Here is an 18,365-nt window from a genome sequence, read left to right as displayed (position 1 = left end):
TCACTAGGTGAAGGTTGACAGTGTTTTGCCTTGAGAATTAACTATTTGTATGGGTACATGTCCATTCTGTTTATAATTTCTTTTTTTTATTTTGCAGACAGAACTCTTGGATGCACTTTTGGAACAGAAATATGGAGGGTGTGAAGATTTGCTTCTTGGAGAACTTCAATTTGCCTTCATAGCTTTCTTGGTATGTATGTTTTTGAGTGATCTGTCTAATGTGTTACTCTTCTGTTTTTTTTTTGTCACTTGAAGAATTTTTTAATTGACAATGATTTTCTTTGCCTATTGAGCAATTCAGATGGGTCAATCACTTGAATCTTTTGGCCAATGGAAAGCTATTGTGTGCCTTCTTTTGAGTTGCGAAGAAGCAGTAAGTATCTTCTTTTTTGGTATACAAAGCAGGCTTGTTGATTGGTTTATTTGAATTAGCAGTTCCCAAAAATGTCTGTCTATATCATTCCAATTTGTAGAAGGCCTTGCAAAGTTATAAGGTCTAAAAGAAATTTATATTTTGAAGAAAAATAGAAAAATCACATCCCTTTATGCAGATCATAGTGATTCACATAAAAAGAATTTAGAATGCCTTATATTTTAAATTTGGCACTTATTGCCAGTACTCCAAAATAATGTAGACAATCCAACTTTTACACTAACATACATCTGTAGCCAGGCTGTGACTCAATTTGTATTAGGAAATTCTAATGTAAGAAGGCATGTCAGTTGAGTTTCACCGATCTTAATAGAATCTACACCATAGAAGCAAAGAAGCCTAAAACACATTCATGGCTTTGATGGTGAATTGTTGTAGCCATGGAAGCAATTATTGCAGATTATTTGCAATAGATGATTCTTATTCTTGATTTATTTTTTATAGTCTTAGGATCACGTATTTCACTTCAAAAAAGAGTTCAAGTCAGATCTGGCAGACATTTTTCAAATTGAAATGACATTGATTAATGCTGGGAGTTTTACTAACTAGATTTGACAATACTTATGTGCTGACATAGCATTCATGTTTAAATTGGTGTTTATCTTATACTTTATTCATTGAAATTTTTTATGTTGAGGATCCTTATGCATTTTGAGTTACTTGGACATCCACATCAAGGTTATATTTTCAATATTACACAAAAACATGAGATTTGTTATGTATTATTAGAATAACCTCTTCTTGGCAATATTGTCTTGTATTTTTGAGTGTCCATATTATTTACAATGCTCTTGGAAAATTGTTGGGGAAGTGTTTCTATTTTTCCATATTTCATTATATATCTTTAGATAACTTATTAATGTTAGTGGTGGCTTTGCAGCTTTTGATCATATAATTTTCATTAGTCAGTTCATGTAGAGCTTACTGCGAAGCTCTTCCTCTGCAAGCTTTGTGGGATCTGAGAATGGCATAGAACTCAAAAAGCTTTTTGTTCTATGTAACTCTGGAAAACAATGATATGAGAAATTTATGACCATAGCAAATGGGGAGAGCAGAAGTGTCAGCATGAAAAATTTGGTGAGCAAATTTGTTGCTGTGACAAATCTGACAGTCAATTATGTCGCTGAAAACCATGAAGCTTATTTGATGGTCAGTTTTGAATTGCCTATTTTCTTAGGAAGGCATGCCAATTGCTGAGTCCTCCAAATACAAAAAATTGTAATGTCTCCTTTCCAGAGCAGGATTTAATGATAAGAATTAAATTCCTACAGCGGAACTGATAAGCTCTGTGGCATTCTGATCTTTAAAATTTGGCAAAGTTGTAAAGTACTGATGGTGGTAATTATAACAAACAGTTCACAGACTCTTGCAGTAACTCCAAATTTGCTAAATTTACCAATGTATTCAAAACATCCGTACCATTAAGGAATAATGAGAGAGAGACAATATGTCAAATAATTATCCAATATGTATAACTGCTCCTACAGCATTATGACAATGAAATTCAATGACTGTCATGAACAATACTCAAATACTGATCTGAACATCCACCCGAAAATACAATATCAGTTATGGAGACCAGTAGATTCCTTAAGGAGATTACAGTATAAGTCCAACTCAGCATTTATAAGAGATTAATGAAACTAACAGTCAGAGCATATCATTCAATCAAAATGGAGCCAAGGAAAATTTGCTACAGACCCGTCTTGCTGGAGAATACCAATTAGACAAAGCCAGCAGGTCGAGCTGGGTCCTGTTACATACAAAATTCTGCTTCCCTACTACCCGACTCCTCCTGTGATCAGTGTTGTAACTAGCCCGAGTGCACAGATCGACTCAGACTCCCTCCTGTTTGCCCTACGGAAGCACCTTGCTATACTGCTGCTGAAGATGCGTGAAAGGAAGACATCAATCCTGTAGCTTCATCCCGTGTTCACACGACTGGTAAACAAAGAAAACCCTGCGGATTTCTTCACGCGAGTTGTGACTCACGACCCATCCAAGAGAAAGACGTCTATTAAATCGGGGTTATACAATGACTCAGCATCCGCCAGCAACCATAATCTCATTCCATTCGGAAACCTGTTTGGGATGTGACTGCTGCAATCTCGGTAACCGATAACCCGACCCCCGTCTGTTTCTTTACTCCACGTGAACATTTTCCCTTTCACATATTACGACTGGCTGAGCTATGAATGCTACACCTGAGACTCGAAATGGCACCGCTGTGTCTGATATAACCTTGCTACATCCTCCTGTTCACTGTTTTTTCTGAAGCAAAGTTGGGGGGAAATAGCTATAACGAAAATGCAGACCAATAGGTAAGTAAATACCAAGATTAAACCGTGTGCTTCATACCGGATTCTTGTTTGATACTCAACTTTTTTAATTGCCGATTTCTGCCCAATTCTTGAACTGAGAATTTAAGGAAGCTTGGGGTATCGTCCAGCTCCTTAGTGTTACCAGACTTGAGGGGTTTCGTCCTCAACGTCTCAGACCAGTCACATTGAAGCAAACAGGACTCAGAATAGCTTAATTCATAAATTCTTCTATGTAAATCCCAATGCAAACTCGTGCATTTATAACCTCGGAATGAGGGAAAGGTACCACGTGCAAAGAATGTGGGATTAAAAGTCATTTTCGTGCTGTAGTCACTTAAAACTATTTATAAAGTAAATAACTTTAAAACATTAAAGTGACTTAACCCTGCATCTTTAATAAAGTCCTAAAATATATTAAATTAAATTCCCCTTTTGTGACTGGATAGCATCCTGCCTGAAGTCGATATTAATCTATCCGGATGTGGAGATAGATTAATTCTGTCGCTCAAAACTAAAATTGAGAAGGGGACATGACAGTCCTCCCTTCCCGGGATTGCTTGCGCTCAAGCAATCTCAATGCTGGGTGCTGCAAAATGGACTCACCTTCCCAAGTGGCATCCTCATAAGGCAAGTCTTTCCACCTGATCAAATATTCTCTGACAGTCCTGTTGTGTATCTTCCTCTCTCTGGTCTCAATCACCTCCTCTGGTACCAAAACAAGTTTACCCGCTTCATCAAGTGGAGGTAAGCTCTCCGATGGCACAATCTGCTGGCCCACTGCCTTCCTGAGGCACGAGACATGAAAGATGTTGTGGATCCGGTTGTCATCAGGTAACTCCAGCTCATACGCGACCTCCTCTATCCTCCTGGTGATACAATAAGGTCCATAAAATCTAGGCTTAAGTTTTGTTGGCCCCGCTTTTCTTCAATGAGCTCTGTCTATAAGACTGTAGCCGAAGAAAAACTCTATCTCGAACCTCAAAACTCCGCTTTGTGCGATGTCGGTCAGTGTACAACTTCTTCTGATGCTGCGCCTGCTGAATATTATCCCTGAGAGCTCTAAGGATATCCTGCTGTTCTTCGATCCAATCTTTAGCTAATGGTGCTCTATTGTCTGACAAAGCCAAATCAATAAAGGAAAGAGGCTCATAGCCGTAGAGTGCACGGAAAGGAGTCATCTGAATAGACATATGATAGCTAGAGTTATAACAGTACTCCCCCAAGTACAACCACTTGACCCACGCTCTTTGCTGACCTGCAATGTAGTTCCTCAAGTAACCTTCCACCCACTTGTTCACTATCTCGGTCTGGCCATCAGTCTGTGGATGATAACTTGTGCTAGGAGTCAATTCTGTACCAGTCAATCTGAAAATCTCCTGCCAAAAAGTACTGAGAAACCTACTGTCTCTATCACTTACAATGGTTTTAGGTAATCCATGGGGTCTAAAAATCTCTCGAAAAAACAATTCAGCTACCTGGGAAGCCGACCAATCTACAGATATCGCGAAGAAATGTGCATACTTGGTCAACCTGTCCACCACTACAAAGATGCAATCCCTGCCTTGGACCCTCGGCAACCCGGTGATGAAATCCATTGAAAGGCTCTCCCATCTTTGAGCTGGAATAGGGAGGGGTTGAAGTAATCCTGCTGGAAAAAACTGTTCAGACTTGTTTTGCTGACAAGTCTGGCACTCTCTAATATGCTATAACACATCATCCTTAAAGCCCTTCCAAGAGAATCTCTCTCTAATTTGCCTGTAAGTTTGAAAAACCCAGGGTGCCCTGTTGTCGGTGCATCATGTGTAGCGCGCATAATGTCTTTCTTAAGTTTAGAATTGGGTACTAGGTAGATTCTATCCTTATAGTATATAATATCATTCAATACCTTGTACTGCTCATCTTGAAGTATGCCATCCAAAATCTGACATGCGTGTGCATTTTTGGAATACTCCACTAGAAGCTGTGATCTCCAATCCGCTGAAATTTCAAAAGTGATGTAACAATCCAGTACTGGGGGTCTACGAGATAGAGCATCAGCAACATCATTATTTTTCCCCTTGACATATTCAATGTCAAAATCATATGCTTGTATCTTGCTGACCCATTTCTGCTATCTCTCATTTAGTTCCTTCTGTTCTAGGAAGTAATGTAAGCTATTATGATCAGTTTTAACTGTAAATTTACTTCCTACCAAGTACTGTCTGAATTTTGCTAGCGCATGCATTATGGCCAGCATCTCCTTATCATATGTGGAATATAATACCTCGCTGCCCCGCAGTTTTTTGCTCGCAAAAGCAATAGGGTGACGGTTCTGCATCAAAACAACCCATATTCCACTTCTCGATGCATCACACTCTAAAACAAAGGGCTTAGAGAAATCAGGAAGCGCTAGCACTGGGCATGAGCTCATCACCTGTTTTAGCTTATCAAATGCTACCATGGCGTCCTCTGTCCAAGAAAAAGCCCCTTTCCGTGTCAAATTAGTGAGGGGTGCAGCTACTTGTGAAAAACCCTTGGCAAACCGCCGATAATAGGAACATAGACCAAGGAAACCTCGTAATTCTGAAACATCCTTCGGTGGTGACCAATCCAAAATTGCTCTGATTTTCTCTTGGTGCACCTTAACTCTCTCCACTCCAATTACATGACCCAAGTAAAGAATCTCAGTCAACCCAAATTCGCACTTAGATTCTTTTGCGAATAAAAAGTTCTCCGCTAAGATACTGAGAACCTCATCCAGATGCTGTAAATGTTCCTCCCAAGTTCTACTGTAAATTAATATGTCATCAAAGAATACCAAAACACACTTCCTTAACTGTTTTTTAAAAATATGGTTCATGCAAGACTGGAAAGTGGCTGGTGCATTAGTGAGTCCAAATGGCATCACCAAGAACTCGTAATGTCCGTAATGGCATCTGAAGGCTGTCTTATGCACATCTTCTCTCCGGACCCGTATCTGATGGTACCCTGAGTGAAGATCTATCTTAGAGAAATAAACTGCCCCATGAAGCTCATCCAACAACTCATCAATGCGGGGAATCGGGTACCTGTTCTTGATAGTCCTCTTATTCAATGCGCGATAATCTATGCACATTCGGAGGGTGCCATCCTTCTTCTTAACCAATACTACCGAAGATGCAAAGGGACTCGAGCTGGTCCTAATATGCCCCATATCCAAAAGCTCCTTTATCGTCTTCTCTATTTCCTCCTTGTAATGCCTGGGATGACGATAAGGTGTAGTGATAACAGGTTTAGCTCCCTCCTCAAGCTCAATAATATGCTCAAATCCCCTATCTGGAGGGACCCCAGGAGGAATATCCTCAAACACTCTCCTGTGCTAATCTATATCTGATTGTATGTTACAGTGATAATGCTGTCCTGTACCCTGTGTCTCCTTGGACGAGATGAAACACTGAGTAGCCCACTCTATATCCTCGTGTCTTAAAATAGCCTCCATCCTGTGAGCTGAAATCATCCTGGGACTACTATTAGAAATAGCTCTGAGGATCACCAATCTATCATCCTGTAAAAACTCCAGCTGCATAGTCTCATGATCAAATGTATACCGACGGAGTGTACTCAACCATTGTCTTCCCAAAATAGCATCTAGTCTGTCCAGATCAACCACATAAAAATCAGACTCTAGAAGATAACCATCAAATTGAATCTGGAGTCCAACTACCTTCTCTGTGCATCTCAAAACTTCTCCACCAGCTACCTTAACATCAAACTCGGGTATTGTCTGTAATCCCCTTCTAGATACCATTTGTGTACTGATAAAATTATGTGAGGCTCTTGTATCTAAAAGGCAAATAATATGCTGGCCTCTAACAACCCCTTTCACCCTGAAAGGATGACATGCTAGATCACTCGAAAGGGTAGCTAAAACGGGAGGCTGTTCAGTAGGGGTTTGTTTCTTTTTATCTTTACCGGCCTGCCCCTCAACTTCCTCCTCCTCCTTGCTGTCCACACTAATCTCCTCATCACGTGGCTCTTCTACCCCTTTCTCCTCCTCAGAATGGACCTCAACGTAGTGGATTTTGCCTTTACCCAAGCATTTGTGATCAGGAGTCCAAGGCTCCCTGCAAGTAAAACATAATTTCTTCCTCCTAAATTCATTGCGTGTCTCAAAATCCAATTTGGGGGTGTTTGTTTTTTGCTGTTTTTTATTTCCCTTAAAAGAACTGGATCCCTTATAGGATTTCTTAGGAGGTTGGGACAATGAGATAGGCGTGTCCAAGTCGTGAGCAATCTTAATGGCATCATCCAAGGTGTTTGGTTTTAGGACTTTGACCAAACCTCTAAATCTGTCCTGTAATCCTTCAGTGAATAACATCACCTTGCGCTGCTCGGACATATCTGGTACCATCACTGATATCCGCTGAAACTCATCTATAAAGTGGTCCAAAGTCCCGCTCTGCCACAATTGGGCCAAATCTCGGTAGTAGACCTTGATATCTTTTTTGTCAAAACGGGTAATCAGCTTTGAGCTGAAAACCTCGTATGAAGTAATGAGTCCGTGATCCTGGGTAACAAGTCCATGGTGCCACCAATCATAGGCTACCCCTTCAAGATGCATAGTGGCAAATCTGATAGCTTCGGTTTCTGTCATGGGCTTGAGTGTTAGGTAGGTGTCCAATTTATGAATACATGCCCTGGCTGTAGTTTTACTGCTGCCATCAAAAGTGGGAAGTGTTAATTTGTTCATGGCATGTTTAAGATCTCTGCTTTGCATCCTAGGCCTTCTATCATGTTGAGGTCTCTCAACTTCCCTCTTTTGGTTCATATATTGATTAAAAGTTAAATTTTGTTTAATTGGATTTCGAAGTACATCCCACTCATCATATATAGCTATAATATTATCAGGTAACACGGTTGGAGTTGCGGGTCGAGCCACTTCTTCTTCAGCATTATTTCCCACAAAAATAGGCATCAAAAGTCTATCTGTATTCCGAGTTGGAGTTCTTGCTGTACGGAGTGTTCCTGCTATGCTACCACCCCCACTATGGTGGTTGGGCGCTCTCCTATTTTCAAGAGCTAACTGCTGCATGGCACCTGTGAGCTGCTGTAACACTGCAACAATGTTATTTTTCCCTTCTCTAATGGCCCGCATGGTTTCCATTACTTCCCTATCTATTGCTTCATCATTTCGTGCCATTGGAGAAACTAGTGCTTGTTCCTGAACCTGTTCAAATCCAGTAGTTTGTTCAACTTGTACTTCTGGCCCAAAGGTTATATCCTCATCCACTGAATAACTATCTTCCACCACAAGACGTTCTGAAGATTCTGTCTTTTCTGGCTGAAGATGACGGAATGTATATTGCCTTTTACTCATTCACGAACCTGCAAAAATAGTTTTCCCCACAAGCTGGCAGGGTCTGTGGCTCTGATACCACTGTAATATTCTGAGATAATTCCTACAGCGGAATTGATAAACTCTATAGCATTCTGATCTTAAAAATTTGGCAAAGTTGTAAAGTACTGATGGTGGTAATTATAACAAACAGTTCACAGACTCTTGCAGTAACTCCAAATTTGCTAAATTTATCAATGTATTCAAAACATCCGTACCATTAAGGAATAATGAGAGAAAGAGACACTACGTCAAATAATTATCCAATATGTATAACTGCTCCTACAACATTATGACAATGAAATTCAATGACTGTCATGAACAATACTCAAGTACTGATTTGAACATCCACTCGAAAATACAATATCAGTTATGGAGACCAGTAGATTCCTTAAGGAGATTACAATGTAAGTCCAACTCAGCATTTATAAGAAATTAATGAAACTAACAGTCAGAGCATATCATTCAATCAAAATGGAGCCAAGGAAAATTTGCTATAGACCCGTCTTGCTGGAGAATACCAATTAGACAAAGACTGCAGGTCGAGCTGGGTCCTGTTACATACAAAATTCTGCTTCCCTCCTACCCGAATCCTCCTGTGATCAGTGTTGTAACTAGCCCGAGTGCACAGATCGACTCAGACACCCTCTTGTTTTCCTTATAGAAGCACCTTGCTATACTGCTGCTGAAGATGTGTGAAAGGAAGACGCTCAATCCCGTAGCTTCATCCCGTGTTCACACGACTGGTAAACAAAGAAAACCCTGTGGATTTCTTCACACGAGTTGTGACTCACGACCCATCCAAGAGAAAGACGTCTATTAAATCGGGGTTATACAACGACTTAGCATCCACCAACAACCATAATCTCATTGCATTCGGAAACCTGTTTGGGATGTGAGCGCTGCAATCTCGGTAACCGATAACCCGACCCTCGTTTGTTTCTTTACTCCACGTGAACGTTTTCCCTTTCACATATTACGACCGGCTGAGCTATGAATGCTACACCTGAGACCCGAAATGGCACCGCTGTGTCTGATATAACCTTGCTACGTCCTCCTGTTCACTGTTTTTTCTGAAGCAAAGTTGGGGGGAAATAGCTATAACGAAAATGCAGAGCAATAGGTAAGTAAATACCAAGATTAAACCGTGTGCTTCATACCTGTTTCTTGTTTGATACTCAACTTTTTTAATTGCCGATTTCTGCCCAATTCTTGAACTGAGATTTTAAGGAAGCTTGGGGTATTGTCCAGCTCCTTAGTGTTACCAGACTTGAGGGGTTTCGTCCTCAATGTCTCAGACCAGTCACATTGAAGTAACCACGACTCAGAATAGCTTAATTCATAAATTCTTGTATGTAAATCCCAATGCAATTTCGTGCATTTATAACCTCGGAATGAGGGAAAGGTACCACGTGCAAAGAATGTGGGATTAGACGTCATTTTCATGCTGTAGTCACTTAAAACTATTTATAAAGTAAATAACTTTAAAACATTAAAGTGACTTAACCCTGCATCTTTAATAAAGTCCTAAAATATATTAAATTAAATTCCCCTTTTCTGACTGGATAGCATCCTGCCTAAAGTTGATATTAATCTATTCGGATGTGGAGATAGATTAATTCTGTCACTCAGAACTAAAATTGAGAAGGGGACATGACATCCTCTTCACCAAAACCATAGAAGTAGCGAAAGGTGACTTACTTGGTCTAATGTGCGTCATAACAAGTAGTTCCTTGATGGTTTTCTTGATCTCATCTTTCAATCTCTTTGCATGCCTGTAGGGTGTGATCATGATGGGTTTAACACCCTCCTCTAAATCAATAATATTCTCAATACCTCTATCTGGAGGTCTACTTGGTGGTATTTCACTGAAAACCTTGTAATGCTTGATTCTCAACTCTTGTATGTCTGGGTGATATTTTGATTTTGGCTGCCCATGTGATGGCATTAGAGCGCAATGGGCTGCCCACTCAACCTGGTCATGTCTCAGAAAGTTCTCCATGCATTGGCAAGACATCATCCTAAACCCACTATCACGAATGACCTTAAGCATATGTGTCTTCCCTTCTGACTGAAACTTCATCTCCATATCTCTCAAATTGAGAGTGAACTCCCCTTTGTCATGTAACCAAGTCATACCCAAGACCAAATCTGTATCACCCATGTTTACAACATAAAAATCTTCTTTGAAATCAAAACTTTTGATCTTTAGGGGCAGACCTGTAATCTTCTTGTCACATTTAAGGATGTAGCCATCAACTATCCCCAGTCTCAGACCTTCAAATTGCTTTGTCGGTATCCCACGCCTCTCAATCAATTTGGAATCAATAAAATGGTGAGTAGCACCTGTATCAAGCAAAGTAATAACTCGCTGACCAGCCAATACCCCTCTCATCTTGAATGATCCCTCTTGTTGTACCCTAGTGATTCAGGCCTCCTTAAGTCTACCCTTAGTCTTCTCATCACCTATTTCATATGTTTCTTACTTTTCTTCAATTGATTCCTTATTTTCAGATTGCTGGTTTGAATTTTCAAAATCAGAATCTTCATAATAAGCCCACATAACCCTGTTTGCTTTCCCCTTTGGCATCAAAGGACAATCGTGGTTCATGTCATAGGGTCCTTTGCCATAAAAACAATTGTTTTCCTTCCTTAAATCATTCAATGTCTCTCTATCCAAAGGAGCAAATGATTTATGTTTATTTTCAGCCTTTGTTTCATTTCTCTCAGGTTTCTTGAAGAATGGTTTGTCTTTGCTAGATGATGCACTCTTTGACTGAAATATATTTACTGGGGCTGCTTGTTCCATACTTCTAGCTTTCTTAATTGCTTCTTGCAAATTGAATGGATCAAAAGCTTTTACCAACCCTTCAGTGGTTCAGATAATCCCTCCTTGAACAAAACAACCAATCTCCTGTTTGATATATTTGGCACCATAATGGATAGCCTCTGAAAGTCACTAATGAAATACTCCAATCCACCTGTCTATTTCAACTGGGCCAACTCCTTGAAGTAGACTTTTGGATCCTTCTTATCAAACCTCTCTACCAACCTATCCATGAAGTCCTGATATGAGATCACTTGGTTATGTTGAAGGGTGACCATCCCATGGTACGACCAATCATGTGCAACTCCCTCTAAATGTAGTGTGGCAGATTTTATTGCCTCCACTTCTGTCATAGGTCTCAGTGCTAAGAAGGTATCAAGCTTGTGAATCCAAGCTTGTGCTGTCATTCTACTACTCCCATGAAATGTAGTCAAGGAAAGCTTCCCTGTAGCCCACTTTAATTCATTATCCTCGCCATGAGGTCTCCTATTTTGTCTGACTGCACGGTAATGTTCTCTTCTTTGGTTCACAAACCTCTCAAAAATCATTCTCTTCTGTACCGATGGTGCCAGTAATTCCCATTCATCATTAGCAGTCATAAGGATATCTGCAAATGTCCCATCCTCAGCTTCCTCTGCTAGCTCCTGTATTGGTTCCTCTCTAACAAAGGTAGGACGTGTGGGCCTATTTGCTATTCTAGAAAGAGTTTTATGAGCTCTAGGTGATCCCACTATACTCCTGTTATCCCTTTGTTCCTGATTCCGTCTATCTTGTGGGTTCATGCGCTCAACCATGGTGGTGAGTGCCTGCAAAGCTTGAGCCATCCGCTCTTTTCCTATAACCATTTCTTTGAAAAATTTCCTTGTTTCTTGATCCTCATTCGTATTGTCTCTTGGAGGGATACACTCTTGCCTGTCACGCATGGTGTCTGGCTGCCTGTCAAAATCTTGTTCCCTGTCGAACAAAGCTCGCCTGCGAGTATAAGATCTATGAGAGTCAACTCTAGGTGGCTGCATGTGATTTCTAAATCCTCAGGATGGTATGATTTAGCTTTGATACCAATCTAATAACCCGAACAGGTTATAACTTCGTCAAACACAAAGTCTTCTCTAATTCACTTGTTTGACATTTCGTCAAACACTTTGCAAGCAAGATATATTGTATATCTAAATTCTGATTGCTTTCTAAATGCCAAACTTTAATAAATATGCTTGTAAAGAACACACCAAACATTTAACAATGAAGATGCAATTGATTTTGTATAACATTGATTACAAATAGAAAAATTGCATCTCCATCAATAAGAAATTAGGGCAACAAATTCTGATATAAAACTCTGATATAAATTAGATTACAACAGATTTTACAAACCCTACCAATGCCCTAAATATCGATCCTCAAACAATGCAAAATGTAGTAGATAAAAACTTGGAATTGCTCCAAAAATATGAATTTTCCTGTAACAAATCACTGTAGCAGTGTCACTGTAGTTGCGCTACTCTAGAAAAGTTACTGTAGCAATATCCAACTTATTCCTTACTCCACAAATTTGGCCCTAGGCCAATAAATCTGGTCCTAGGCCACAAATTTGGCACAATGAAAAGACTGATTTGTCTTCTCTAACAGTCGCAACCCTTTGGAAGATATTTCACCATCTCAGTTATGCAAATCAATGGGAGTGTTTGTTCCCAAGGATCAATGTAGCTATTGCAGAAACCCTTGGCTGCACAAGTTATCCGGAAGAGTAGATGGCAACACATTCGATGCTCAACAATGAAGTTGCCCTCCCTATTTATTCTTTTCCTCCAATAGATGGACCTCCCTTTTAAAAGAAATAAAATAATAATGAATTCCTCCTAGAAAATTCTTTTAATTAATTAATTTAACTTTAGTCACTTTTAGTTATATTAATTAAATATAAAGTCACCTATTTAATTTTAATTTATTTAATGACTTTACAAGAAATTAATTTAATCAATTTCTCATTATTTCTTCACTTAGCCTTCGGAGAATGTAAAGGCTAAGAACTCCACTGAGATGCTAAAAAGATGGGGACATTACATACATATAATTATAGGATAACTACGATAACAAATAATCATTTATAAAATTAATAAATATTCTAAACAATATAGTAATAAGAAATAAATGTTCATATTAAAATTGATTATTCAGTGGCAAACCAAATTAAACCCTTGCAAATGAATTCTCTACTTTTTTTCGACTCATCTCTCGTTTCTTTTTGATACCTCCCCTTCTTATATGGAGGATGAGGATCACTATGTTCTCCCCTACAAAATTTCGCCTCTACGCAAGATGCTTCATCGGCGATTGGCATTTGGTAATTGGTAAATCTTAGAAAAGGAAGGCCTTCTTTGATGCTAGATGGGTCTTTGAATAGCAAAATCTGGTTCTCCTAAAATCACAAATTGTAGGAGACACAGTTCCCCTCTCATGGTGAATAAACCATTTTTCAAAAAGAGGGCCTCTTGTCAATCTTCAGGGAGACATTCACACCGTAGACCCGCCCCCACAGTCCCTCTGAATCCAAATTTACTGTGTTGGGTTGCTGATATTTGGGCACTATCTTTATTGTCTTCAATTCCCTCCTTTGCTTTGGGGGCTTACACGGTTTCGCTTGGCTATTTTGATAGTTCTTCAGCTAGGTGTGTATCCCCCTTAGCTCCACATGAACGTCCTTCCTCTCTTACTTTTGAAAGTTCTCCCCTAAGCCTTAGTCCCCCTAAAACTCCGATTATGACACCTATTATTAAACGTAGTCTTCTTCTCCCGATTTCTTTTTTTGGTCCTCACAGGGTGATTACAATGTGGTATGGTCCTGATTCAGATGGCTTGGATGGATGGTGGAGCTCATCATTTGGCCAGGTAAGTATAACATAGTTTGATAAGAATTTTTTTTGTTGGAATATTGTTTCAAATCGCTAAAATATTATTTTCCTTGAGATTGTAAATTGATGTAGAATGGTTATGTTTTTCATTTCCTCGATTGGTGCCCAAATTTTAATCCCCTTACCTTTAAATGTATTGCTCTTCCGAATTGGTTTAGCCTAGGGCGTTTATTGAATGATCTTATTAATTTGGATCTTTTAGCCAATATTGGTAATTGTTTTGGCTCTTTCCTTGGTTTTGAGAATCCACATTCCGATATAAGTGATTTAAAATTTAATCTATATTAATCCCATTTTAACACTTAGAGGATGACTATTTTTTCAGATATTTGCAGCCTTGAGAGTTTCCCTGAACTCTTCCATGGTTATATTGATATGAGTAGAGTCATCTTGTCTGATAGCTCTCTCTCTTTCCCAAATTTTATCCATCCTAAAGTTGGCTCCTAGAGATTTGGACCTCTCTCCTATGTCCTTGAATGTTAAATTCATGGAGAAAGGAGGTTTTATATTTAACACTAATCCTTCCTCTATCTCTCATTCATCTTCCCTTGAGGTAAGAACCCCTAACCCTAAGCAAAGATAAATGGAGACTCCATGCCAAATCTGGTATAGTAAAATGCCAGGCCAATCCCTATAATTTGCATTGCAACCTTAAGGAGAAACACTACCTATAGTGAGTTGTAACATTGCTGGAGACCAAACGCAGCTCACAAGTTGTTAATGCTGTCCAATGTGCTATGATTACACTTGTAAATAAAGAAGAAACATTGCTTTATTTAGGTAATCGCAACACACATAAATGTTGTAAATTGCCATTGTATAAACCCTTGCAATAATGGCATTTAGACTTATTCTTCTCCTTAATCAAATCATAACAGATGGACTGATTGAATGATTTACAACAACATCATCCAATCCATAGTATATTATACACAATTCAATGGTATGCAAACCCAGCTCAAAGTGCAAACAAATTTGAGGAAGAAAACCAAATTCCCTCCAAATTCACGTTGAAATTTTTGGAGCTCAATATTGTCAAACAAAGATGGAATAATGAAATTTGTTTTATGAAGGCATTTTATAAAATTCACAAAGCCCAAGTCTTCAACAACACACTAGACACTTCTGAGATACTGATGCAGTGCAAGGTAGGAGAATCCCCAAAGTAGATGTCCTAGCCCCAACAAATAACCATACAGGGAAACACAACACAAGATAAGAACTGATATCAAATCACAACTCTTTATTCATAAAATAATTGATTACATGCAATGTACCGAGCTGTAAAGCTTTCCCGGTTATGGCCAACTATAAAGAAAGTTATAGTTCTGCCAGATCCCTCAAGATCCAATCCAAACCCTAGCTAGTCCAAATCCACACTTTGGTAGAAACCTCCAAGAAAGATCTAAACTTGTCCTCGCAAGCCCACCAAGCAATCTCCTCGTTTCCCAAGCCTCAACTACTAGCTCTTCAAAGTTCACATCCACCCTTCATCCTCTTCCCAAGCTAGATGATAATAATAATGCCTAAAGACTCCACAAAACCCCTTACTTATACCCAACTAAGCCACAAGTTGGCCCAACTCATTACAAATTAAATTAAATCCCTAAAATTAAATATATGTCGAGCCACAAGTCAGCTACAACACATTAAATACCCATACGCAAAGTAAATGCCAAAAGTCAGTTCACAGACAACTTAGCATCAACAGGAACCAAGACCAAGCCGAGTGCCAGAGAAAACCAAGTGGAGCATCAGCCAAACCATAAGCAATGCCAAGCTCCCAGAGCATGTCGAGCTCCAAAGAGTATGTCGAGCCCCCCAATGTCTGTTGAGCTCCATAGAGTATGCCTAGCTGCTAGGCCAAACTATGCCCAATAACAACCGAGCACCACAATTATTGTGACTGAGTCCACATCTTCAAGTTAAAATCCCTCGAACACGCAGGATTGCAAGCCAACCAGGGATGCTTTTGCATTAGATTCACCTTTCACTTAAAAGCGCTTTTCTTTATAATTAGGCACATATTTGAATTTTACAATTTATTACCTTTCTTTGGCTCCATAAATGATCTTTTCAACAATATTATGGTATTCTAAGTTCTCGCACACAATATCATTGTTTCCTTTCCCAATATTTATAACTTCTCAACCCTATTCCAATGAGCTATGACACTAAGGTGGCCAATATACAATACCAACAAAAATAACAACCTCAACAATATTTAATTAAATGGTAATCATAATTCACCCGTTTTGCAAAAATGACTGAAGAAGCATCAAAATTGAAATTTGACACCACATTAGTGATCCTGATGAAGAAAGACGATGTATGAACTTGACAAAGCGACTTACTAAAAATCAGTGTTACAGGACTTTGCGAGTCCGACGCAGAGGTGGCCTTTCCGAGGAAAATGGTCTTTGGACTCAGACTCGGTCGAGTCGACCTAGACTCGTCAGACTCATTGAGTCCCGAGCTCAGGACTCACCAGTGGCTGAGGCCAAAAAGTGAAAAAAAAAAAAAATTAAAACAAAGAGTTAAGTTGCCTTTTTTGAGTTTGTATAACATCTATTTGACCTAAAAAGGTCATTCCACCCTTTGCTAATGCTTGTGATAGAGAGGAAATAATTAGAGAAGAGTATTGGGGTTTTGAGAGAGAGCTCTCCCACATCAATTGCTGATGGTTTGTGCCATAGATGGAAAAATCGTTGAGTATTCGGCGAGTTTCAAACACTCGTTGAGTTTTTAAACTCGGTGAGTTTTTCGTCGATTAACTCGCAGTTTCAAAAAATCGGCCGGAACGGAAATATTGTCGATTAATCGCCGATTACTTGGCGAATAATCAACGAGTTTTTTGTAAAAACTCGCAGTTTGCATGGCCCATGGCTTGTGGCAGGTTAAAAGGGCAAAAACTCATTTTTTTATCATTGTTTGTTGCATTTGTGTTCTCTAGAGCCTTGAGGTGTGGAGAGAAGAAAGTTTGGAGGCATTCTTAGCTGATTACAAGTGATTCAAGGCATATTTGAGTGGATTTTAGAGGAAAGAGGAAGATGTGATTGTATTGATGTATTTAGACTTTTTGTATTTACTTCAAGTTTGACAGATTGAAACTATTGACTATTTTGCTTCCTACCATGAGCATTCCGCATGAGAATGCAATTTTGTATGCACTGTGCATTTATATATATCTAAACTCTGCTTGTTTCTTTTGTGTTCTCTTTAATTAACTTATTAGATGCATCTTCTCATTAAATTTTGCAAAATAAATATATTTTTAATTAAATTTCAGTAGTTTTTTTAGGTTCCCGAGTTTTCCCAAATTTTTTTTTTTAAATCGCCGAATTTTTTCTGGTTAAACTTTTGGGGAGCTTGGCGAGTTTTCCAACTATGGTTTGTGCAACTTTGTAGCTTGCACTTATGCATTGAGAGGAGCTTAAGGAAGCATTTGGAGGAGGCTTCTACAAACTTGCATTTCCATTGTTTGTGCAAATTTGAAGAGTTAAGCAATAAGTTGCATTTCTTTGTATTGTTTTGTAAATTGTTCTATATTAATATTTCTTACTTTCCATTTTGTTTACATTTGTTTTAGTGTCTACTTCTAGTATCTACTATTTAGATTCATTCCAATTTATCTTGATGACAAACTTGATAAGGGAGAAGGCCCTAAAGTTTAAAAATCTGATTTGATGCTAACTTTTTCTATTTATAATATATTCATACTGTACCAGCAAACACATTAACATCATGCCTCAAGGCGAGCCTTGTGGAAGTGGAACTAGGGTTGCATGTAACCTCGATGCAGACCCAACTGCAATAGCCAGGGATAGGGCTTGGAAACATGCCATCCTGTGCTACAAAAAGGGAGTTGTTACATGTTGGCGTTGCGGTGTAATAGATAATGGGGGAGGCATAAATAGATTGAAGTATCACCTAACACATATACCTAGGCGTGATGCAAAAAGAATGCAAGGAAGTACTACGAGATGTTATGTGAGATATGCAAGCTCTTTTAGAGGAAAAAATGGAGAAAAAAGAATTGAAAAGAAGCAAAAAGAAGAAATAACGCAACTAGCCCAATAGGGCTCTTGTAGTTTTCGCTCTCCATTATCCCCTACTCCAGCTATTGCTGCTACTGCTTCTACGAGTGTGACCATTGGGCCTTGCATTCGTAAGCAAAGAATGACACTTGATTTCATCTTTGTTCCGCACATGGCTATAGGTGTACAACCATCACTTGAGAGCATGGGTTGGAACAAGGAGAAGCATTATAAAGCAAAGTTGGCATTTGGAGACTTCTTCATCTACAACAACATTTCTTTCAATGTAGAAAGGTACTTCTTATTTAAATTTCAATTTATGTCTTACTTCTCTTGCGTTCAAGTTTCAAGAGGCAATAATATGCTTATTTTGTTTATTTTAATTTGTTTTCAAATTTAATAGTAATAATATAATATACTAATTTGTTTAACTTTAAATTTTATTTAATTTATTTTAGGTCCCCTTATTGGCAAATTGCAATCGA

General features: G+C 38.9%; 1 protein-coding gene across 3 annotated transcripts in view; it reads left to right on the top strand.

Annotated features, from left to right (window-relative positions):
- The window catches only part of LOC149571360 (AAR2 protein family), a 308,404-nt gene that overhangs the window by 186,679 nt on the left and 103,360 nt on the right, over nt 1-18,365 (top strand). For all 3 annotated transcript variants that reach the window (XM_089812903.1, XM_089812904.1, XM_089812902.1), the window contains exons 8-9: nt 98-190; nt 302-373. In XM_089812903.1, coding sequence (XP_089669029.1) covers nt 98-190; nt 302-373 — 165 coding nt within the window. The remainder of the gene's footprint in view (nt 1-97; nt 191-301; nt 374-18,365) is intronic.

Source organism: Cupressus sempervirens, chromosome 2 (genome assembly GCF_028749045.1).
Source record: "Cupressus sempervirens isolate cs-2001-9-10 chromosome 2, ASM2874904v1, whole genome shotgun sequence".
NCBI classification, from domain to species: Eukaryota; Viridiplantae; Streptophyta; class Pinopsida; order Cupressales; family Cupressaceae; genus Cupressus; species Cupressus sempervirens.
This window is presented reverse-complemented; position numbering and strand designations above follow the sequence as displayed.